At 44.0% G+C, this 26,249-nt stretch overlaps 1 protein-coding gene across 1 annotated transcript; it reads right to left on the reverse strand.

Moving 5' to 3' along the window:
- Positions 1-1,422: 1,422 nt before the first annotated feature.
- Positions 1,423-25,865, reverse strand: BCAS2 (BCAS2 pre-mRNA processing factor). The gene is made up of 6 exons (XM_037432582.2): positions 25,709-25,865; positions 25,459-25,551; positions 25,265-25,335; positions 21,632-21,844; positions 2,874-2,954; positions 1,423-1,740 (listed from the first exon to the last, which is right to left on the reverse strand). Exons 1-6 carry the CDS (start codon positions 25,781-25,783, stop codon positions 1,482-1,484), a joined length of 792 nt encoding a protein of 263 aa, XP_037288479.2. The 5' UTR covers positions 25,784-25,865; the 3' UTR covers positions 1,423-1,481.
- Between the last annotated feature and the right edge of the window lie 384 nt (positions 25,866-26,249).

The raw sequence follows: 26,249 nt of genomic DNA on the forward strand, positions 1-26,249 counted from the left end.
CACAAAAATATAATTTTTCTCGGCTCAGAATGAATATCACCAAAAATGAACTTGCCCTATACCTTTAGTGTGAAATTTCATCTACTTATGCCAAAGAGAACATCAGTGACTTCAAGATAAATAGATACGTATTACAACGTAATTATGAATTACTATAACACACTTACATCAACTTAAGACATTAGTTTTGTTGGAATAGAATATTGAGTGCTTTGAATAAAATCTTATCGGTTTGCCGCATTTACACACAGTTATTCATAAGTGGTGTCTCAAAGCGTTAGCTTGACCGTCTGGTTGACCATTTGAGGCAGGGTGAAATGGTATTACTTGCGGACATGTGATTGTGTAAGTTGGTAAAATAGTGACAGGAGGGACTTTTGCACCGCGGTGGACATAAAATACAGTGGACTCATTAAACGGAACCTAATGGGATCGGGAAAATATGTTCCATTTAAAAGGAGTTTCGTTTACCGAGAGATGAACAGGGGCGCAGAATACAAGTACCTAACCAATCATATTGGAGACAATTTCATTTAGACAGCAGTTTCGTTTAACAAATTTCGGTTTACTGAGAGTCTGTAAAATATGTCAAGTTTTAAAATTAGCTATGCTTAGAACATGTAGGTTTAACCAGCTTTTAATCAATGTGAGGGTAACACCTTAATTTAGCCTTGAAGTGCGGTTTTGCGGCAGTCTATTTTTTGGGGGGGATACATGTTTTCACTGATCAACACCACTTCACTGTTGTGAAACTATTTTTACAGCAAGTTACATGCGAAACAACATACACCTAATTAAGTGTTTTCACGGCTTAGCACTATCCCACTGAGGTAAAACCACCTTTACAAAATGTTACATGTGGATTATATATCTATTCGTTCACCTTGAATAATTCAAAATTTCCAATTCAATTTGAAGTGAATTTGAATACGACATTATTCATTTCAAATATTTGCACAAGGCTAATTTATTGTATCTGTAAAGGTTAACAATCAAAGTGATTAAACATGTTTCTCGAGGCACATTCAGGAGTGACCTGAAGGTGTTCACGTGCAAATTTCAGTGACCTGGTCACTCTCAAGGCTCGTTCACACCTTCAACTAGCACTTGTCACATGACTATGATAGTCCTTTAGCTCAGTCACCCCTTCGATTAGTTTTTCAGATATGCAACTGCAGTTGCAAACGTCTCATCTAATCAAATGCCGAAATCAGGCATTTGCTTATGCCACATGGCATATGCACACAGACATGAGTTCTACGTGGCGACAAGTATAATTCACACGCAAGTGTGAACATCGGTCGCCTTGAGTCACTTTTTGGTTGCCATTCACAACTGGTCGTGCAATCTGTGTTAGTCTGAGGCATAAATGCGCCTCCGATACCCTTTCCAGCCCACCCATCAAACTAAATAGAAACGCAATCCAAGGTGAATGATGGTGTTTATTACACAGATTAATGCACGAACTCAACAGTATGAAATCAGTCGACTCCTGTTGCATCAGATGGAGCTGCTTCGGAGGGTTCCGGCTGTTCAGCTGCAGTGTCCATCTTTTCCTCCTTCTCCTCTGCCTGTTCTTTGTTCTGGCTTTTGTCGGAAGGCTCACTCTGTCCTGCTGCTTGCTGGCTCTGAAGTGCTTTTTTCTTCGAGTCATAGTCAGCTTCCAGGGCTGCTATCTCTTTTTCCAGCTCCACACAAGCTCGTTCAATTTCGAAATTTTTACTCACCAGGCTGACCCAGCTAAAGAAAGATCAAATATAAAATTTCAATTGCAGTGTTTCACTAATCAAATTAGCACATTTATATACAGTTGCAGCCTTTTATGAGAAGCTGATGTAGCGCACATTTGGACGTAAAACACACCCATGTACGCACAATGATATAGGGGTGGATCAAGAAATGAGAAGATAGTACCTGCTTATAGAGACCCCTCCTATCAGAGACAAAAATTGCTCCCTGGCACATGTCTTTTACAAGTTGCTGAACAATATGAAATATGACACAGTACGAAGCCCTGGGGTAATTCTTACCATCTAGAGTTCTTTGGTTCGCCAACCTAATGTACACAACTGTTACTATATTGTGTTACCACCGGAATGCGGCAATGGTTTTCATGGATCGAACCCACAACCTCGTGTTTAGCAGCTAATTGCCATCGACACTGAGCTCTCAATGGTTGGCGTAACAGAATGTGGCGTTCCGAAATGCAGCACGCGTGAAATAAAATACATTTTTTTTTTTTTAAATGCAACGACTACTGCATGTGATTGCTCTTGATAATGAACTCGCGTTTCCAATCTGGCCCCTCAAGGTTACGTTGGCTGTGATGCAAGTGCTCAAGTCAAAGTTATGCCTGAACGAAACTAACTGTAGGCAAAAGAAACAAAAGCATGCGCGCTACTTAAGCCCTATATTCTTGAGTTTCAGTCCGTGAATGCCGTACAAGAGTGTAGCCAAGGGCTGATGCACCGGGAAGTTTACCTGGAGTGTCAGCCAGCACAGCTGTTTCACTTCTATTACAGTTCAATCTGTTGGAAGTCAAGAACTAAAACCACAACAATAATTTTTTAACACTTGAGATAAACAACAATGTCTTCACAATAAACTATGCCAAATAGGACAGCACGAAGTGCTCGCATGTGTGTCACAAAGTCAACACACTATCCTGTGCTTCTCTCAGTGTTCTTCCTGTACCCCCATTGCTCATTGGGACAACACCATGGTGCATGATACTCCGTTTCCTGCATAACGTCCAACCGCAATCTTGTTGGATGAGACTGTTTTTGGCACAGTCCGAGTTGCAAGATAAAATGTGTGGCCCATGTATCAAAAAAACATGCAAATGTTTTTCTTTTTCGCGGTCATTTTCTCACCTTGTTTCAAGGTGCTTCAGCTTTTCACCCGCCTCTGTCTGAGTTGTTTTCCGCTGCCAGTTCACCTCCTGAATCTCTTTCCTAAAAGAGAGAAAAGAAAAAACACAATTAGATGCACAACAACCAAGACAAACTGCTGCCTGCATGACAGTAAGACGCCAAAAATTTATTAAGATGGGACAGTAATATTGTAATACACACCTGAAATCTAACTAAAAATCTGTGCATTTTCTTGAACAAAATTAATGTACGTATAAGCATACACTGTAAAAACAAAGCTGTACAAATATACATCCAACAAATTTGCCCATATGAAACAAAACAAGATGAAAGTGGGCACTTATGTCACTTGGCTACATTAGTTTAAAAAATCAGATACACAGATTCAAGCAATAGTGCACAAATAAGGCATAACAAGCTGTCCAAAGCAAGGGTGGTAGTAGTTTTAAAAGAACAGATTCAACGTGAAGTAACATATGCTGATGCAACAGTTATGTAAGTAAGCTTCACACAGAACCAAGGTTGATAAACAATTATGTGAGCTAGTGCTTGCAATGTCAATATTCATATCTAATGCAATCTTGTGACTGTTCTAATATGTAGCTTACAACAACATAATGTTTAGCTAGTTGATAAGTATTCATCATGAATACTTACCAGCTAGTCTTTCCTGTTGATAGATCGTGTTAGTGTTGTCTCGTTCTCTGCTTCTTTTGGGTCGGTGTTTGCACACTCACCCCGTTTCATGATGTACAGTCGTAGCTACATATTTATTAAAATTATTGAGCTGTTGTTGAATTACAGGTCACTGACCTATTCTGCCGAACTCTCAACTACTAAATTATTGTGCGTATCAAAATGTTGTGAAGTCCCATTCGAACTGTTGTTGATATGCAAAATACTCCATGCGCACGCATACACACACACACACACACGCACACACACACACACACACACACATATTGTGATGACGAAGACTGAAACTAGCACTCTGGCACAGACGCGCATGCTAGGCAGAAAAGGAAGAGAAAGATCAGAATGAGAATGGCTGGCCTAGGATCGGGTGTTGTCTCTTGTTCTCTGTCTACTACATGACAATGAGGCAGTTCGACAGCTGAACCTTGCGGCTGAAAGCACCTGTACCTTGCGGGTCCTCGGCAGCGCGGCTCTCTCAATCCAGGAACACCGTTCACGCTTCCCGAGTCTTGGACTTCACGACCCGACCGCTGCTGCACCTACCCAACAAATCATCAGCGGACGGCGCCAATGCTTTGGTAGTTCCAGGACACCACCTGACAGCAACCTCAATACCACCATCATCAGAGAAGGTACGTGGGCTCCTGTCGTTCGGAAACGTCACATAGACTTTCTGTGATATCAATCCCCTGCCAAACACTCTTCTAACAAGTGAGCATTCAAGGGACATCGGTCGGACTTCCTTGGTGTACCCCGGCGTCGCCCAGACAGCACGCAGTCTCCCGCTGCCCGGGAATGCTTTTCATGCTTCCCGTCAGGACACCGTCTCCTTCAATGCTCTATCGACCCCTCACAGCAGCTTTTGGCTGCCGTACAAGCTTTCTCGGACAACCAACCCCTCTGACTTCCCCAGTATTGCCACATTGCCCAACATTGCCACTGTAGATGCTGAGACGCTAGCCTCCATTTTACTGGACGTTCAACCACGTCATCAAACGCACGTCCGTGATTATGCTCATCCGCGACCAGACAGAAGCGGATCTGCATGCTTTAAATGATTCACTAACTGAACGTGAGAGCATTTCCACCTTGCGAAAAGACGCCTCTCGGAAAATGAAATACATCAAGGAGTTTCCTACTGCTGACCCTGATCAAAGTAACCACAGTCCTCCTCTGCAGGTTGCAAACTCTGCATCGATATTGGACCCAGGAATACCACCACCAGACCTTCCTCAGCAGATGCCGCCCTCGTGCTCGTCGCTGTCCGAGGATGTAGAGGTGCTCACCTCTCTCGGGCCAGACACCACTGAACCCTACTAGACCATGTGCCGGATCATCAATAACACAATGTACCCTTTACAACTTCACAAAGCAGGCCTTCCCGAGGATGTGAACAAGATGAGCCCTGACCAGACACAGCCATGTTTGCAGACGCCTCAGACATTAATTTCCGAAAACGCACAGTCGCTCAGTTGTACAGACACTGAGTTTTCAAGGGATGTTTCCTTCGAGAAAACAGAGATTATTGCCATTGAGAAATTGTCGCGGACCAGCTCTCCTTGTTACCTCCCTGGAGACCACATGTGCACGTGATACTTTGCCAGAAGCCACTGGCTCAATCATGTCTGAGAGTTTTGTTGCGTTATTTCCGCCCGACCATGAGCTGCATCACATCTCTTGTCGAGAAATGGCTAATGCGTTCACCCGGATGGTTTGCAGAGCATCTGTCTGCAGCTCAGCCCACCAGCTGCGATGGGACACCAGCCAGTATTTCCGGGTTGGTCTCCAACCTTGCCGAAACAGTCAATGTCATCATGCGGAGCCATCATCAACAAAGGGACCAACCAGGACCCAGTCCCCAACACGACATAGCCAACGACCCAGGCGACATAGGTAATGTTGGCCAATGGAGCCAATTTCGACAAACTTCCAGCGTGGCCGGGGCCGACCACGACGATGCAGCCAACCCCGCCCACTTGAAGCACTCTCAGCTGCTACTGCTAGCCTCATCGACCAGAACATTGTCATGTGACAATGCTTGCAGTTATGGCCGAGTGTGATGACGAAGAGCGAAACTGGCACTCTGGCACAGACGCGCATGCTAGGCGAGCGAGGTGGAAGAGGAAAAAAAAAAGATCAGAATAAGAACAGCTGGCCCAGGATCGGGTGTTGTCTCTTGTTCTCTGTCTAGTAAATGACAATATATATATATTGTCACAGGGTTGTGATGTGGCCGAAGACAGGAGACTTTGCGTTAGAATTTAACTGTTTATTTGGGCGAACCTGTGCCCGGTAAACGGAAAGTCCGATTACAGTAGCAGTCTTAGACTGATAGCGGCGAACGGAGCGTCTGCCGTCAATCAACTACTGACAAGCGGCGAAGCGCGTCGGCATTTATACTCTTGCCGTCGAATGTTCTAGCGTTATCGCTGGTGGTGGCGTAGGTTCCAGAATAATCTGTACAGTTCGCAGAGTAGGCGTGATCTCATCGAAATGATCTATTACAGTCCGGAAGCTTCTCGAAAACAGCAGGCGCGGTTTGCGCTGAGAATTGTGTAGTGTTTTGGGACGATAACAAAACTTGGAAAATGGAACGTGGCAATATATATATATATATATATATATATATATATATATATATATATATATATATATATATATATATATATATATATATATATATATATATAGCGAAATTTTGGTTGCAAGGCGAACTTGAATATTGAAATGTGGGTGCGAATAGAATATCTTGCTAAGTATTTTTCGAATATTCCTAGCCCGTGTTTCAATTACTTTGAAGCAAAATTGCTGAAAAAGAAAGTTGGAGAGGATTTCTAAGCATATTCTTACGAGATAGCAACATGAAGGTGTTTCTTTTGGCTGGGTTGATGAAACAACGGTGGGATGGTGTTTCACAGTTGTCTCCTATAAATGAGGCAACGCTTAGGCCAAGTCGTATTTATGTACACGATTAAATGCAAAAAAAGGGTTGTTAACAACTCTTTGCGCATCAAAGGCAGAAGTGCTATTTCGTCAGCCTCTCCTTTTCTTTTGAAGCCCGATTGATGTAACGGACAAGGGTGTGCCCCCTTCAAGTCTGGAGTTTTACATATGCCTGATCTAAAATTTTGTATGCTAAAATCTTTCGCACCCAATTTTTACAATATGCTGACCAAATTTCAGAGCCAGAACAACATTAACTGAGCCCTCACCTCTGCCACATCTATCAGATCCAAGCCGGAACAAGCATTTTCTTGAATCCACACATTTGCGACTGTAGCAGAGCCTGAAAGGCAGCTGTGCCGCAATATGACAGTGTAAAGGGTAAAGTGTATTAAAAATCCAAAGGGAGCACTGCCTATCAGACGTTGACTTTATCTGTCTGCAAGAAGTTCGACGAGTTCGAAGACTTCAAATTAAAAAATTCCAGTTTGAATCAAATAGCAAACATCATCCAAAGAATAGTCGATATTTCGAATATTTGCCCACGTTAAATATATATATATATATATATATATATATATATATATATATATATATATATATATATATATAACTATTTTTGCAATTCTTATTAGCAAGTTTTCACGTCCCAGAACAACAATATCATCATCAGGGAAGCTGAAATGGAAGGCTCCAAAATTTTAGGCAATCTAGTGTTCTTTAATATGCACATAAATCTAAACACAGGAGCCTCTGGCACGCCACCTCCATTGAGATATGGCTGCAGTGGCCCAGATTTGATTTCGCAACAACCTCCAAGAAACCCAGAAACTGTTTTGACGGTTCTTTTACAAGCACATTGAACTTCTATACCAAGTCTTAAGGGGAGATGCTACTCAAAGACACTTTTTCTTTAATATTCACCCCAGAGGAATGAAACTTGAGCTGTTGATGGAACTTTTAATGCTGATTTCAAATATTTAATTAGTTTTCTTGCAAGTTACACACTTTTTGCTCTGCAAGATGACAAAGTAAAAACCTTAACCCTTTTGCCTCCCCTCTTTTCATCCCTAAAATTCGGTAATTTTTTACCATTCGTAGTTCATAATGCTTCAAATAAAGTCTAGAATGCAAATAACTAATTAGAAAGCACATACAAAATATGTAATATGCGTGAAAAATAATAGACGCAAAAAGTCCATATTTCACCTGCCCTAGTAAAGGTATACATACAATTTTTTTATTATACAATAAAATGTTGAAATTTAAAATAGATAATTGCATTTGTCATACTTTGTGAAAAAATTCGGGCAAAATCTCACGCAGATCCGAGCACTAGAAATGCCCGAAAAAGGAGGGGCACAATGGAAGAAATGGCAAAGTTTGTGTTCTGAAAAAAAAAAAAAAAAAGTTTTAAAGTTAAAATTAAGTTTTTATTTATGAAAGATATTAATAAATCAGATGAAATTTGCACATTAAAAAAAAATCCTTCCCGTAGTGGCCACTGCGACTAAAATATGCCAGCACCATGAGTTTGTCCCTCTCGGCGTTTTCGAGCCGACTCCTCACAGACATTTCGCTCACAGACACGTCCATAAAACGCTTGCCAAACTTCCGCTCCATCTGGCAGAACCTTGTGCCAACTGCAAGCTAGGAAGAAGTTCGACAGGACTGCGAAATCCAAACTAAGTCCAGTGTCTTGCCATTTTGCAGCCATGTTTGTGCCACATACCGTCGTACATAATGGCAATGTCGTCCCTGCTAAGTACTCTCATTGCGAGCTCTTTCGACCTCTCAAGATTGGTGCTGACGTCATCCATTGCCGCATCACGAACTTTCCGGCTGACGGTGGTGAATGACTTTGATGCATTGGCTTTTGCAAGCCTACAACTGCCGCAAATCGGACCAGCTTCTCGATGCCTATTCCTAGAGAGTGCGCCGCACAACGGCTTTCACTTGCGAGCAATGCCCTTTTTCATTCATAACGGAGGTATTTGCATGAGAAAAGCATTGTTCAGCTGCGCTGCTCGACAAGACATGGATACCGCAAATAGGTTTCACAGCACATACAGGCACGCAGCGGCCAATGACGGTCCTCGATTCGTACCACGTGATAAGCCAGCCGCGGCGCTCGAAAAACGCGCAGAAGAGTGCTTCTTTTTATTATTTCTTGCACTGCATCAGTGAGAGAAACTGTTGTTATTTGAAGAGTGAGGCTCGACTCTTCGACTCATGCGATCAACATTGGCTAGCGGCGGCGCATTATCGGCGGCAAGGTGCTCGAAGAATGCACACTTTCGACCTTTTAACAGGCACTTTGTGCTCTTTAGACAAAAATTTTGAAGCATTTCCAGTTAAGTCTCGACCAGTAATATTTTTTTTCATAACAGTAGAGGTACTAATCTTGTCAAAACAGGCAAAAATAGAAAATCGGTAATTTTGAAAAACAAAAACTCATTTTTCGACCAGCATCTCCCCTTAAGGGTCATACACAGACTGATTTAAGCTCTTTGAGTACACTGCATAATTTATTACAATGCTTTAAAGGTGCAAATCATTGTGGCTCAACCAAATATGCTTTAACCACCCATTCACACAGTATGACATCCTCTGACCCACTACGTCCCCAACAGTCCTGATGTGATTGGTTGCGGAATGCGTCGAAGATCGGCTGGTAGGGTGGGTGCACCTGTCAGAGCAGATATTAACCTCTCCGCAATGTAATCTCCCTCCCTGGACAGCGTGAATCTCCGAGGCCGTGACTAGGTGAAGCTCAAACCGTTGAGTGTGCTCATGAGAGCAATCGCCAGGGATGCCACTGTGTCTCACGAGTTGAAGGGGCCACTCAGGGGTGAGGAGGGAAAAGACATATTTGTCTGTAGCAGCCTTCATACACAGAGTGTCGCTAAATTTGCGGTGCAAATTATTTCATGATGCTCTCGTCTAAACACTAACAAAACTCCAGAAAACCGTTTCAGGGTTCCTTTCAAGTCGGCAGTCGAGCACTGGATCATCGTGGCAGTTTTTGTTTTCCTAAGTTATCTCCTTCAGGTTTATTATAACCAAGTTCGATTCCAATATGTAGCTTAGCCTAGCAGTCATCAGTCCACGCATGCCTAAGCAACAAAAAATGGTTTGCATGAGTGTGTGTGTGCAAAGCCAGAAGTCATGATTCTCACACAAGGAAAATCTAAGCTGCTGAATGGCACAAGAAAAAATGTTCCCAACTACAGTATACTGAATTTTAACTTACGAGGCCATTAAGCGGCGGTATTACTCTGCATTCCGAAATTTCTTGAGCAGGTACAAGAATGTCTCAAAAAAGCATGTGTGCCATAAAAATTAACAAGTGCGGGCTCTATCAATGTAAATCTGGTAAAGTGAAGCCCACTTAAAATGACACTGGTTTTAACAGTATATCAGGTGATAGTTGTAGCCTGCTGCATGGTCTACTTTAGCACATTTCCTAAGGTAAATAATCTGCTTGCTACAATGCCCCTTTGCAACACGGCGTTATGGACAGTAACAATAGAGTTCAACTACTCAGTGTTCACAGAAAAAGGCAATGTAACGCGACATCTTTAAAAAAAAGAAAACATGAAGTAGTAGCCGCTGCCGGACATGGAGTTTTCTCAGACAAGCCGATGAAAAGTGCATGGTGTGACGCTAGTGGCGACCTGACTCCAGCGTTTCCAAGATTTCTCAAGCTGATAAACTGCCACAGCAACCTGCGCACAATTTATAGGATACGTTCATGTTTGCCTGTTGTTCTGTTTCAAACTGATCACCGATGTGTCTTGGTATACCCCATGCGACATTTTAGCTTTCTCACAGCAGCCAGCCATCTACCGGTCTTTTTTCTTTGTTTTTCATGCGACTTACTTATAACACTAAAAATTTCAAAACACTTGAATACTGTTATTTGGGGGTTTGACCACAAAGGATTTGTAGCATAAGGCTGACAAAACGGAGGACCCTGGCCAAGACTGTATCGCCATATGGCAAGACATGCGCCGAAGTATTCTGTATTTTAGTTAGGTACTTGGCGCAAGATGCGCTTTTACTTTTTTTTCTTGGCTACACGTGTCGGCCTGCCTATACAATCGTGCCTCAAATGAAGATTGCTGTTTTTTCGCTTATCGGATGTCGGCCTGCTTTTACATCAAATGCAGCACAATGATACATGGTGTCAGAAGTGCCAGGCGTGCCCAACGACGCCCAAACGAGAGTCAAGTTTTAAGAGCTACGGCACTGAAATGGATCTTCTGAAGCCTCCAGACCCTCTTCGTATCACAGGTGACGCCTCCAAAAACTGGCAGCTTTTTAAGCAGAAGTTAGAGCTCTACGTTACCGTAGTAAAACCTCAAGACAAACCTCTGAGCAATGCTGCAAAGACGGCACTAGTGCTGACAATGGCTGGTGATGAAGTTCTCGAAATATTCAACAATATCATTTTTAATGAAGGTGAAAGCAGAGAAGATTACCAGACAGTCGTAGAGAAGTTTGACAACTACTGAAGCGCACAGACAAATGAAGTGTACGAGCGGTATGTGTTCTGGAAGAGAATGCAGGCCGCAGGAGAGACATTGGAGCAATTTGTGCATGACATGATAAAGCAGGCCCAGCAATAAAATTTCGAAGGGTTGGCCGACTCTATGATCCGCAATCAAATAGTAATTGGAATCCATAATGAGACTTTACGCACTAAGCTTCTCCAAGACAACCAGCTAACAATGGCTAAAGCGGAGTAAATGTGCAAGGTATTCGAAGAAGCAGCTCTCTAAAACGAAGCATGGGCTCAAAAAGAACAAATAGATCCGGTGCAGATGACGCAAGAAAAAAGATGGCCTCAAGGGAAACCCAAGTGTTCAAAGTGCGGCAGGGTGCGCAAGCCACGAAACTGTCCTGCCTATGGAAAAACGTGCAGACTATGTCAGTCAAAGAACCACTTCGCAGCATTCTGTCGAAAGGCAGTGCAAGTTGGCGAATTGATGGACCACGAGGATGACTTCAGTATCTTGGATGTCTGTGTGGACTGCGTAGGAACCAAACGTGACTGGATGGTCAAGGCGAGCGTTGGTGGTGAGCAAGTTTTTCTGAATATTGACACCGGTTTACAAGCAAATCTACTGCCACCTTCTATCTACAAGAACATCAAACCAAGACCGCTCCTCAGACGGAGCAGTTCAACGCTAAGATCGTGCAGCGGATCCACAATCAAGCATGTGGGCATCATCAGCGAACAAGTGGTCGTTGGGTGCCAAAGCTGCAAGCTGAATTTTTTCGTTGTCAAGAAGGGACATCAGGCGCTGCTCGGGCTGAACGCGAGGGAACAGCTCGGATTGATTACCAGAAACGTGAATACTGTAACAAGCACTTCTGAAAAACTTCTGCAAGAATACAGCGAGGTTTTCCAAGGTACCGGCTGCAACCAAGGCCAATACAAAATGGTGCTCAAGGTAGGCTCAGTTCCAGTTGTACAAGCAGCCCGGCATGTACCCTTGACCCTGAGGGAACCACTCTACAATGAACTGAGGCGAATGGAAGAAGCCGGAATCATTGTCAAGGTCAACGAGCCGACAAACTGGTTGAGCCCTTTAGTAAGCTAAAACTGTGCATGGATCCTAGAAGGATCAACGAATGCATAAAAAGAGAGCATTATGAGATGCCATGCCGCAAGAATATGCAAGCAGAATTGGCAGGCCCAAAAGTATTCAGCCGTCTCGATGCAAAAGCAGGGTTTCATAAAATTCCACTTTATGACAGCACATCAAGAATCTGTACATTTGCAACACCATTCGGCAGATATCCATTTTTAAGGCCGCCATTTGGTATCTCATCTGCGTACGAAGTTTTTCAGAAAACGTTGAATGAACTCTTCGAGTCTTTTGCCTGGAATTCATGTGTACGTGGATGACATTGTGGTGTGGGGAACGTCAAGAGAGCAGCATGACAGGCGCAAAAGTGCGCTTGAAGCTGCGAAACGAGCCGGATTAGCACTGAATGCAGAGAAGTGCAAAGTGGGCGTCGAAGACATTGAATTTTTAGGTGATGTGATCTCTGAAAAGGGTATAACGCCTAACTGCCAACTTGTCAACTGCATAGCAGACATACCGGCGCCAACCGACAAACGTGAAGTGCAGAGATTGCTCGGCACAGCCAACTATTTTTCCAACTTTATTCCTTCGTTAGCAGAAAAGACTCCTGGTTTGTGCAGTTTAATCAAACGTGACGCAAGTTTTGAATGGACTCCCAGCCACGCAAAAGAATGGGCAGAAATATGCAAATGCCTAAGCAGGGGGCCAATTCTGGCAATTTTCGACCCTCTAAAAGAAACTAAGGTGACGTCAGACGCATCACAGGCTGGGCTGGGCTCGACCCCTCTACAATGTCATGGTGATAGCTGGCATCCTGTGGCGTACGCATCCAGAACGCTCTCTTCAGTAGAACAACGCTACTCTCAGATTGAAAAAGAAGCTCTGGAGGCGACATTCGGATGTCAAAAATTTATCCAGAACGCTCTCTTCAGTAGAACAACGCTACTCTCAGATTGAAAAAGAAGCTCTGGAGGGGACGTTCGGCTGTCAGAAATTTCATTATTTCATCTACGATTGAAAGATAACGTCGGAGACCGTCCACCGCCCACTTATAGCTATCGCTAAAAAAACAATCAGAGAAATTGCGCCACTCCTTCAAAGGTTCTTCCTGCGGTTATTAAAATATGATTTCACTATGCAATACATTCCAGAAAAGCAGCTCATTCTGGAGGACATGCTTTCAAGAGCTACAGTTCCCGACCCAGAAGGTGACGCCGCAGGTGAAGAAGACTTTGAAATACACGCCGTGAGTAGTCTAGCAGATATTGTAACCGATGTCACGCTTAAGCGGCTCCAAAACACAACGGATAAGGACCCATACCTGTGTGGAGTAAAGGAGACTTTATATGCCGGCGAAAGCATACCGGGAGAGTTGAAACCTTTTGCCAGCAAACTTTCTGTCATCAAAGGAGTTCTTCTTAAAGGCAGCAAAGTAATAATCCCAGCGCGCATGCGAAAGGAAATGTTAGAGCGCATTCATCAAGGCCACATGGGCCAGAACAAATGCAAAGCAAGAGCGAGAAGATACGTGTTTCGGCCAGGCATTAATGGCGAAATCGCTGCTATGACTCAAAAGTGCGAGGTATGCAGACGCTACGCATAGAGCCACGCGGCAGAACCACTAATCATGAGATCACCACCTGAATATCTCTGGTATCGCGTCGGTATTAATCTTTTCCACTATGGGAGGAAATCGTATCTATCTGTGTATGATGCTCTGTCGAACTTCCCAGAAATTGCAGAGCTGGAGGACACGTCATTGGCCACGGTCATCAACAAACTGAGAGCCATATTTGCAAGATATGAAATCCCGGTAGAAGTGTGGAGCGACAATGGACCCCAGTTTGCAAGTCTAGAATTCTGCCTATTCGCAGACAAGTACGACTTTCGACATGTGACATCAAGTCCGGAGTTACCTCATTCCAGAGGCTTGGCGGAGAAGGGAGTTCAAATGGTGAAAAGGATTCTAAAGAAAACGAACGAAGCAGGCAAAGATTTATGGCTGGGTCTCCCGTGTTACCGGGCGACGCCTCTGGAAGGTGGACGGTCATTGGGAGAATTGTTGCAAGGAAGACAACTAAGATCAACCTTGCCAGGTTTCGATGATGTTTGATGTTTTGTGGCGCAAGGGCCATTTCACGGCCAAAGAGCGACAGTTCATCTTATTAAAGATATGGACAATGATTGTGATAGGCGGCTGTATAAGGGCCATGAAATTCTTCGCGGTAAGGCGGGTAAAAACATACAAGTAATAAAATCATGACCATGCCGTGAAAGGTGTGTGTGGTGTGAATAGATGATAAAAGGTGGTGATAATAAAAAAATGATGGTGGGCATGTATGGCATTAGCACAAGTGCCTCACTCGTTCATACCCTTGCGTCCAAGGGCCGGGAGGCAAGTGCATTGTTGAGCATAGCCAGCTCAGCGAAAACCTCTCTCTCTAGAGGGGTCGTGCTACGGAATTCCCGGGTATATGATATGAAAACTACGAATTTCTGTTAAAAATGCTAACAATGATTTATGACTAAAAAGTGGTTCCTTACCAACGAACATTGCAGGGTGTAAAGGTATATGTTGTCGGTAGGCTAATGGAAAGTGCTGTTTTCTTAGAGTTTCTAACTGTTTGCACTGGATTAAAATGTGCAGAACTGCTAGTGCTTCACCACATTTGTCACACAATGGTGGATCGCCACCGGACAAAAGATATGTGTGTGCCGTGTATGTGTGTCCTATCCTGAGCCTCATTAGTATTACCTCTGTATGACGTGATTTTGATACTGGCGGCCAATGGCTAAGGTGTGGCTTAATAATGTGTAGTTTGTTTTGTGTGTGTCTATCCCACTTGCTCTGCCAGTAGTCCCTGAGCATTTGTTTGAGAGACGGCTTCAGATCAAGGACCACGATTGATATGGGTGTAGTTGCAGTGCTCTCGTGGACGGATGCAGCAAGCTGATCCGTCATCACGTTGCCTTGGATCTCACGGTGCCCTGGCACCCAGCATACTACAACATGTTGTTTGAGTGTGTAGAGTGTGCATAAAATGGAGTAAAGTGAGACGAGGACAGGGTTTTTTTTTTTAGGAGTGTGCAGAGCCATTACCACACTGAGAGAGTCCGTATAAATTACTGCTTTTCGTAGTTGTAGTTGTATGATGTGTTTAGCGGCCACAAGTACCACATAAGCTTCCGCTTTGTAGATACTTGTCTCTGAATGTAGAGGGCCAGCATCCGAAAAGGATGGGCCGACAGCAGCGTAGGACACAGAGGAGATAGACTTGGAGGCATCTGTAAAGAACTCAGGACGTGTGTACTTGTGTTGAAGTTCCAGGAAGTATGTTCGGATATGAGCAATAGGCGCATGTTTTGTAACTTCTAGGAAAGACACATCGCAGTCTACAGTCTGCCACTGCCACGGTGGTGGGTATGCTACAGGAACCATTAAACTGTGTTCAAGTGACACTCCAGTTTTCTCAGCTAGACCCTTCAGGCGAACTGAAAAGAGCTGCCTCATCGAAGGCCAGTTTTGAAACAGAATGGAGCTCGACAAATCATTAACAGTAGAGTATGCGGGGTGCTTCTTGTCTGCTTTCACCTTAAGGAAATATACAAAGGACATGCAAGTTCTCTGCAGATGAAGCGACCAGTCATTTGACTCAACGTAAAGGCTTTCTACAGGGCTGGTGCGAAAAGCACCCGTAGAAAGGCGGATGCCCAAATGGTGCACGAGGTCCAGCATCTTCAAAGCACTTTGAGTCGCAGACTGATAAACAATGGCCCTATAATCGAAGCGGGTGCGAAGGAGGCTTCTATACAGATTCACGAGACATTGCCTGTCACTACCCCACATAGTACGTGACAACACTTTTAAAACATTCATGGCTTTTAAACATTTTGTTTTTAAATACTTGATGTGCAGTACGAAGGTCAACTTGTTGTCCAAGATTAAGCCTAAGAATTTATGTTCCGCATTAACAGACAGGCGTTGACCGTTCAGTTCAATGTCGGGTTCTGAGTGCATGCCTCTCTTTCGGGAGAACAAGACACACATGCTTTTTTGTGGGTTCAGTCGGAATCCATTTTCCTCTGCCCATTTGGAGACCTTGTTTAAACCTAACTGAACCTGCCACTCACACATTAGGTTGCATGACTTAAAGCCAAGCTGGACGTCATCGACATATGTGCAATAGAACATGTTGTGGGGGATGGACAAGTGCAAAAAATTCATTTTGATAATAAAAAGTGTACAACTAAGTACACCACCTTGCGGTACTCCCGTTTCTTGGACAAATGTTTGGGAGAGAATACTGCCCACACGGACACAGAATGTCTGATTGGACAAGTAACTCTCGATTATGGAAAGCATTTTACCATGCACACCCAAGTGAGACAGGTCTCTTAATATGCCAAGACGCCATGTTGTGTCGTATGCCTTCTCGATATCGAGAAACACAGAGATGAAGTATTGTTTGTGGACGAAAGCGTCTCGGATCTCTCTCTCAATGCGCACCAGATGGTCGGTGGTGCATCTACCCTCTCGAAACCCGCACTGCAATTGGTCGAGCAGATTGTGTGTTTCGAGAAAATGTAAAAGTCGGCGGTTTATCATCTTCTCAAAAAGTTTACAAAGGCAGCTTGTAAGTGCAATGGGCCTATAACTCGAAACTGAGGAAGGGTCCTCGCCCTGTTTCGAAATAGGGGTAACAATAGCCTCTTTCCAGGAAGGAGGGATGGTGCCAGAAAGCCAGATAGCATTGCATTGGGAGAGTAAAGTTTTTCGCGTTTTGAGCGGCAAGTTTTTTTACATTTCATACGTGACACGATCGTAGCCTGGGGCAGAATTACTGCAGGAGTTTAGTGATGCTTGTAGCTCAGCTCAGCTAAGTTGAAAGGTTGGTTGTATGCCTCGTAATTTATGCACTTGTATTCTAGTTTCTACTTTTCTATCCTTCCTTTGTATCTTTGGAAAGCTTCAGAATAGTGTGACGAGCTAGACACCTGCTCGTAGTGTGCACCGAGGAAGTTCGCCTGATCTTCCTGGCTGTCACCCTGTGTGTTTATGAGTGGGAGTGAGTGTACTTGTCTTCCTGCTAGCCTACCAACCATGTTCCAGACTTTAGCTTCTTGTGTATATGAACTTATCCCCGATGAAAACTTGTGCCAGCTTTATCTTCAAGCCTGCCGACGCCTTCTCCTGCTTTAAGACTTTATTTTCTTAAAGCTGTCAAGATTTTCGGCTTTCGGTGAATTCCCAAGCAACCTCCACGCCCTGTTCTGCTCCTTTCATGCATTCCGACACTCAGTGTTCCACCATGGGACACGTCGCTTGCCCGGCATACCAGATGTTTGCGGTATGCACTTGGCTGCTGCATTAGTAAGAAAAGCAGTGAAGTACTGCACAGCTTCATCTATGTTTTACATACATATGTCGGTCCAACTTAAACGAGTAGTGTTGTGAAACTGTTCCCAGTTTGCTTTGTCTGTCTGCCATCTGGGAACATGTGGAGGACTTTTTTCTAGTGGTGTACTTAGAATGATCAAGAAGTGATCACTTCCGAAAGGATTGCTGATCACTTTCCTTTGAAGTAGGGGTACAAGCGATGGGGACACAATGCTGAGATCTATGCATGAGTAGGTTTTGTTGACGAGGCTAAAGTATGTTGGCTCTTTCCTATTCAACAGACACGCACCCGAAGAAAAGAGGAACTGTTCGATTAGACGACCTCGTGCGTCGCAACGAGAGTCGCCCCATAGACCATTATGTGCACTCAAGTCCCCAAGGACCACATAAGGTTCCGGTAGTTCATGTATCGATGACTGGAATTGATGTTTTTCGAGACGGTACTGTGGAGGTATGTAAAGAGAGCAGATGGTGACAAGTTTTTTCAGAAGAACTGCTTGAACAGCCACTGCCTCAAGGGATGTTTGTAGCGGTAGATGTGTACATGCTACGCCCTGATCAACTATAATGGCCACACCACCAGATGACGCTACAGCGTCATTGCGGTGCTTTCTGAATAATGACGTATAAAATTGACGTAGAAATAGAATTGACGTGGAATAATGACGTAGAAATAATGACGTAGAAAATTGGTGTTTTTGGAATCTAAGTGTGTCTCTTGTACACACAGCACTTTTGGGGAAGGTTTGTGTAAGAGTTCCTGGATATCTTCGAGGTTTTTAAGCAGCCCTCTGACGTTCTATTGTATTATTTGCGTATGCATTTTGATTGTAAATGAGTGCTGTGTGTACTAAAGAAGTATTGTATCAAGTCAAGAAGCTTTGTCAGGTTCCGTAATGATGGTTTTTGATTTTCTGGCACGCTCCAAAGAGCCACGCCTGTCCTTTAGTGCCGAAGACTTGCTCTTGTGTCCATCACCTCGGACGAGGTGCTGGATGCCTGCCCACGGTTCACGCGTGAAAGCATGGACGTTTTAGGGCTCTCTGTGGAGACAGAAGGCCCTGGGGCTTCAGGTCCAGAGGCCTGCAAACCTTTTGGTGGCGGAAGAGCCTGTGCTACTTCCGCTGAGGGGGTGAATGGCGCTGTCGCTCGTCCACTTTGTGTGGTACGTGCAAGCGCCGCGGATTTTGGTGGCACTGCCCCCTTTCATGCCACCTCCGCGAACGAAGGTCCCTGCATTAGTAGACGCTTGGGCGCCTCCTTAAACGAGATGTTTTCATTTACTTTCAGTGTGAGTACTTCTTTTTCATGTTTCCATGTAGGGCATGTGCGAGAGTAAGCAGGGTGTCCACCATCGCAGTTCGCGCAGTGTGTAGTGGTTTCTTCACAATTGTCTGCGGCATGTTCGTACGAGCTACACTTTGCACAGGTTTGACGGCCGCGGCAGCTCTGAGAACAGTGGCCGAATCGCTGGCACTTAAAACAACGTCGGGGCTTGGGGATGTAGGTTCGGACTTTTACCTTCAAGTAGCCTGTTTCGATATATTCTGGAAGTGTGCTTGTGCAAAATGTAAGAATGAGGTGCCTTGTAGGGGTTTCTTTGTTATCACGCCTAATCTTAATTCTCTGTACATGCGTTACATGCTGTTCGTTCAAGCCCTCAAGTAGCTCACTCTCTGTCAGGTTAATTAGGTCTTGCTCAGACACTACGCCTCAGGAACTGTTCAGGGAGCAGTGTGGTGTGATAGATACAGGTGTTGTTCCAAAAGAGGTGAGTTTTGTCAGGTTTTCATACTGGGTCTTGGTTTGGACTTCAAAAAGAAGGTTCCCGCTAGTCATACGTGTAGCCTGATATCCTGGACCTAGTGTATTGGTAAGGCATTCAGAACTGACAAACAGAGAAATGGTTCTTGCGTTCCTTTCTTGCGTTTCACAGTGGATCACATGGAAGCGTGGGAAAATTTCTTTCGGCTTTATAAATACATTCAGTGTTGCTTCGGTGCGCCCCCTCTTAGGAAGAGGGCGATCAGACAGTTTAGGAAATGAAAAAGAGGCCATAAAGTATATATAAATTCGGCAGCCATGCCAGCTGCCCACCATCGAGCCCAACATGGGGACACGGCAGCACAAGGCATGCCAGTGCCAGCTGTACAAAGCCACTATAACCCATTAGTATGTGACCAAGAGAGGGCACATACACAAGGTTAACCCTTGCCGCCTGGAAGATCGAAGTAACCAGAAGTGAGGAGATGACAGGAAAGATTGGAAGAGAGAAAAGACGAAGATCAGGAGGGAGAGAGAGACAAGAAAAGGCGACTGCCGATTTTCCCTGGGTGGGTCAGCTCAGGGGTGCCGGCTACGTGAAGCCGGGGCCAAAGGGGTGTGTTGCCTCTGCTGGGGGACCTTAAAGGTCCGATCACCCGGCGTCGGCTCAACCTCCAGGATCCCCTTTTTTCCGGACACGGCAAAGTCACGCACGGCTAGGCGTGGGAGGGAGTCAAAACCCCCCCGTTAGCTCGGATCCATGGTGTCGCTACACAACAAACGCCTGCTTATGCAGACGCCCCTGCGGGGAACCTTGCCAGATTTCAACGTCCAAGAGAAAGTGAAAGTGCAAAAGCACATCCAGTATGATCTTTCAAAAGGGCCGCTTCCACCCATTGAAGAAGATAAAGTCGTGAGGATCAAAAGGGAAGCTTGGTTGCACAAAGCCCAAGTTATTGGTCAGATGCACCCGAGATCGTACAACGTTTTAACCGAGGGAAACAAGCTGATGAGGCGGAACAGGCAGCATCTGTTACCCACAAAGGAAACTTTCAACCCCGATGTTCTTGGTGACCTCAGCGACGATTACGTTTGTCACTCGACGCCGGCAACACCAGTAAATCTCGGCGAGAGCCCCACGCAGGACGTGCAAATGACAGCGCAACCAAGTGCAGAGAATAACCCAGCGCAGGTGACAGCGCAAGCATCCGCTCTTCTGCCTAGAAGATCCAGTAGGCAGGGACGGCCCCCCACGCGGCTACAATATGACCACAGCTTTAAACAAGTGCCTTGAACATCTCTCACAACAAGCAGAAGGTCTTGGCCGGCAGCAGAGTGATTAGAACAAAGTCTATATGCAAAGACATTCCTTGAACATAACGTTTCTGTCTGTCAGAAAATACAAAGCACTAGCGTTGGAGCCCTGTAACAAGTTGCATATCCTCAGGCATATTTACCACCACCAGTGCTGAAGACATCACTGACCGTGGTACAGTTTGTTGCATATGCATTTTGTGCATTTGCTAATTTGCCAAGCAATAGGTCTGGCCAATCACAGCGCTGCAAATTCGACACAAACCACCAACTTGGAAGACACTTCTTCAAAAAATGTTGTACACAAATGTAACCAGAATTGATAGCACTTGTCATTTACAGATGGCCTATTGAAGCCTACTAAAGCATCAACTTTGAATACACTCAAAGGGACTCTAAAATGAAACATTAAATCAGTTTAAACAGATAAATTATTCTTTAGGAATTCTCCTTTAATTATTTTTCTGTCACTGGTTAAACACAAGCAGAGAAAATTTATGTCTGAGTATCATTTATGAATTTGTGCCAAATCTGCCACATGTGAAGGTCATGATGACACAACAAATTTCACAGTTTCTTTCGTGTATTTTGGCCACTATGGTTGAATCAAACTTGGTATGTTAAGGTTTCGGGTATATTAGAACACAATGTAAACAATTTTTCGTGATAACCAGGCATTCTCACACACAGTCGAAATACATGACATTATGGCATGCTGGTGCAGCAACTTCAAAGAGGTGTGTCCACCCATTTTTTTTTTACTTTATCACACTTTCTAACTAATTGAGCACCTTTTTGCAGTAAGAGTAATGCTTTCAGGATTGAGAAATTCTAATTTGTTGATACGGGAAAATGTTTTGAATCTTTTTTTAGTAGCCCTTTAAGCCCACCAGTAGGGCTTCAATTCCGCATAAAGCTAAATTCAGTTTGTTCTCACCACAAGGAACCAAAACGGTCAACAGCAGAAGAGCCTCCAGTGCCTAATATCATTTAAAGTACCTTTGCTCTACATGTAGGAGCATGATGTTGTGAAAATATAAATTTACCTCAATTCTTGGAGTTGCCGCTGCAGTTGGTGGAGCATGCGAACGAGAACAGCATTGTAGCCCTTCCAGGCCTCGGCACCATATTGAGCCATCAGTTCCAAGTTGGCAATACGGGTAGCTTGATGTTCCAACTGCGCCGATGAGTTGTCAACGCACTCCGACCAGGACGCGACGTCCGTCGTTTTGCCAGCAGGCGGCTGCGGAAGCTCGTATCTGGAAACCGTTGAAAAATATGTGAAACCAGTGCTGCAAAGAATGAACTCGTCCCTGGCAATGTGAATATGCATTGCACCTTGGTCACAATTTAAAGAAAAGATTAGGTTTGACCACAGCCACCTCGTCCCTCCCAAAGAGAAATGCCTCACTGAATAGCGACCACTTGTTTTTGTGAAGCCACGCATTTCTCGAGTTCAATATAACTTGGAGCTGGGCGAGTTGTTTCATACTTCTAGTTTACCTTGAATATTTCTCGAGTATTTCACATAGTAGACGTTACAATACAGGCACACAGGCACGCTTTCTTATAGCTGGTTCTTGATCGGAAAGCTGACAATCCTCGTGAAATTCATCAAGGATTCTGACATTGCTGTTAAAATTTCGTACCGTTTCGGAAAAGAAGGAAAGCTAAGCGGAACCCTTGGATAAGCAGAGAAATCATCCAACTGAAGCGTAGAATAAGCCGCCAGAGACGCAAAGCAACAAAAGACCGCGCAAAAATAGCTGAATTGTCTGCACAACTGCGTTCCACGATTACAGAAGCCAAAAATAGATATTACAAAGAAACACTGACAGAGTTCATGACAAAGTCTCCTGATAAATTTTAGCATCACATGTCGAAAAAAGATAACGAGCCACTTAGCATTGTAGTGGATAACACAGTGGTTACTGATCCTGCAGTAATCGCTTCTTCTTACAACAAATTCTTTCAGTCGATGTTTTCTACTCCGTCCCAATCCGGTGTCGAATCCGCTCCCTCTCCATTGCTTCGCTCGGAAAAAATGCCAGATGTTGAAGTCTCTAATGAGGGAATTGTGGTCCAACTACTGAATATTGACGTAAAAAAGTCAGTAGGCCCTGATGAAATACCAAATGCGTTTCTGCACAGGTATGCGGAATGGGTTGCTCATTGCTTAAAGATTATATTTGACACATCACTCACAGATTGCCGAATCCCTGATGATTGGCTTATGGCAAAGGTTATACCTGTGCACAAATCTGGTGATAAGCAATTCATTGAAAACTATCGTCCAATATCGCTGACCTGTGTTTGCTGCAAGCTCCTAGAACACATTGTAGCCAAGTCAATTTACACGTATATTGAAAATGACAACAAATTTTTTCCTAACCAACATGGATTCCGACAGCGCCTTTCCACAGCAACACAGCTTCTTGAAACAATTAATGACTTTGCCATGACATTAAACAAAAAGAAACAGATAGATGCCATCTGCCTTGATCTGTCGAAAGCATTCGACAGAGTGCTACATGCAGAACTGCTCCTGAAACTCGCAGTTATGGGAATAAATGAACAAATAGCAAAATGGATAACCGCGTACCTTCGGGGCAGAACGCAGTACGTAGAAGTAGAACACATTAAATCAAAACCATTGAACGTGACGTCAGGTGTTCCGCAGGGGTCTGTGTTAGGCCCAGTGCTATTCCTAGTCTATATTAATGATATCGCCTCTGAAATTGACGAAAGGATCACTGTCCGGCTTTTCGCTGATGATTGTCTATTGTACAAGGAAATTGATAACCCGGTTGATCAGGAGTTACTCAGTGACGCTCTTAGGACAGAAGAAGAATGGTGCGACAAATGGAAAATGAAAATAAATGAGAATAAAACTGTTTTATTGCACGTAACAAATAAAGTGAATAACATCTTCTTTAATTACACAGTGAATTCCTTGGTGCTTTCTACGGTTGAGGTGCTGAAATACTTAGTCGTTCATATATCCACGAATTTAAGCTGGTCTGACCATGTTGGCAAAATATGCGAAACTGCGGAAAAGAAGCTCTGGTTCTTGCGACGGAAACTGCAATTAGCCTCAAAGTAAAACTAACAGCTTATCTGACCTACGTTCGGCCCACGCTAAATTATGCCAGTATAATCTGGGACCCTCATCAGCCAGGGTTAATTCAGAGACTGGAAAGAGTTCAACGACAAGCAGCAAGGTTTATTCTAGCGCGATACTCTCGTACAGATTCCGTCACCGAAATGCTCGGTTTGCTAAACTTGCCCACGCCTGCTGAATGCAGGCGCATAGCAAGACTAAAGTTTTTTTACTTTCTCTCTAAAAACAAATTCAACATCAATAGCAGTCAGTACTTGATAGCACGAGAAGATAGAGCATTGCGAAGAATCAAAGATGGTACTTTCGAAATACCTCAGATGCACATTAACAGTAACGAGTTTTCTTTCTTCCCAAGAACCATTAAATAATGGAATCAATTGCCACTACAAACGCGAGAAAGTAATAGTGTAGAACCGTTTCAAAATAACCTAGTAAGTCATTAAAGACGCACGCATTTACGCATGCTGTCTATTTAGTGGTTGTCCGAGTTCAGTTGTTGCATTGTGTTGTTAGCTTTGTATTGTTTGATCGGTGTATGTACAGATTATTTCGCATGTACTGCTGTGTGTTTTTGTACAATAATGGTCAGTTATATTCTCTAACATCGCTTGTTAACTGTGCATTTATGATGTCGTATAATTTGATCATGTATACAGGAACTATTTCGCTTATGTTTTCTTGTGTGTGGTATCTTATGTACGGTTTCTTATGTAGTATGGTTTCTTTCTTTTTTATGTACGCTTGTGTTTTTTTATGTAATATGAATTTTTATTTTTTGTCTTCTCAAAACACACGATGTCGACAATGCAAATGTCCCGCTTTGACCCACCGTGTAACGGCCGACAGGCCAACAGTATGAGTAAATAAAAAACCAAATTCAAAGTGTCCAAGTAGTAATGACAAACCATCTCACAACATACTGTTAACATACCAACACTAGCTGAAAAAAATAAAGAGATATACATGTACTACCCATCACTCTCATGGAGGCTGAACAGTCACACTATTGCAGTTCCCAAAAGCAGGTATTGCCGGAAACTCTACGGCGAATGCATCATTCCCGAAATCAGCACAATAATGGGCTGCTGTATTCCAAAGCACACCTCTCATGTGTATACTATGTCTTTTTCGTCGGCGCAGTCATTATTGCGCCATTTTTCGCTCTTCACCATACGAATTTCCCACCAACTATCCCAACGGTTCACACTTCTACTGTTGGACTCATATACTCCTTACCGCGAGCGAATCTTCAAAACTCTTCGATACCACGTGAAAACGCCCAGTCGTGAAGCTTCATTGAGCGGCATACTATTATCTGCGGCTATCAGAGAAAACACGCAGTGGCGAAAAAACGCAAACTTTTCGGCTGGCTGGAACGACAGCAAGATACGAGCAACAGCGCTTCGAACTGGACGGCCTAACATGCGAAACGTTACGAGGCAGACTTGTGTCGTCCGGGCGAAATAAACGAAACCAATCACTTAGGCCTGCGCGATTCTCCGGTCAGAGTATTGGGTTTATTCTAATCGAAGAAGCAAATTAACGCAACACGACTCACCGTTTCATGCTCATCATTTCCATGGGCAACCTCGACTGAAGGCGTTCGAATTCGGTCTTCATAATTTCGCTCTGCAAATGCATAAAAAAAAAAACAGATTAGTCGCACAATGTTACGGCAGTCGCTCGTCGCCCATCGTCTCAAGCCAAGTGTCACAACAGCACGTTGGTAACGTTCGAGCGCATCATTACTACCTCAAACTGATGCAGCGACAGCTGGGGCAAATGTTCCAGGTAATTCTTTGTGGGCCTGTATCGCCTCGTCTCTTCTTCGACCATAGCCATGACCTGAAATGAGAAGCGAAGAACGTAAACACATACAGCGCGATGACACAGTTGTCATTTGTTGCTTGAATTCCCACATACATAACGCGCACTTGAGCGCCAATTTAGAGGCACAGACAAGCAGACTAGTTCAAATTAGGGTTGGGAATCTAAAACTTACGGCTTCGCGAATTCCAGGTTCGTCATAGCCTTGATCAATGTAAGGCAGCGCGTCGACGATCACCTCTCCTGCCATGTCCCGCGACTTCTGGCAAAATCTACGCTCGGATTTGGATCCGACTACGTACGGATGAAAGCACGACTACAGACTGCAGTGTAACTTGGTTTTAAAAAGTACGACACTCGCGTTTGTTGGTTTAGAATTTCTTATAATTCCAAATAAAAAATGTTTTGTAAGAAATAGTAAAATTGGTGAAGTTTCTGCTGTTAGCGACTATATTTTAACCGAAACATTACAAAACGAGACCTATGACTAGAGGTGTGCGCCGACTGGTCGACGCGCCGCCGCCAAAAGTTTTCGCCACGCCGCTGCCGCCGACGCGAACTGATCGGCGCGCCGCCGCCGCTTTTCATCAGCGCAATTGGCGCGCCATTTATGCGCCAGTACTGCATTTTCACAGATTTGTCTTTTTCTTTTTCATCTTGATTTATAGCTTCGTTTCACGTTTATGTAGCCAGTAAAAAACAGGCTTCTTAGTTAT

The sequence above is a fragment of the Rhipicephalus microplus genome, chromosome 3 (genome assembly GCF_043290135.1).
Source record: "Rhipicephalus microplus isolate Deutch F79 chromosome 3, USDA_Rmic, whole genome shotgun sequence".
Classification (NCBI taxonomy): Eukaryota; Metazoa; Arthropoda; class Arachnida; order Ixodida; family Ixodidae; genus Rhipicephalus; species Rhipicephalus microplus.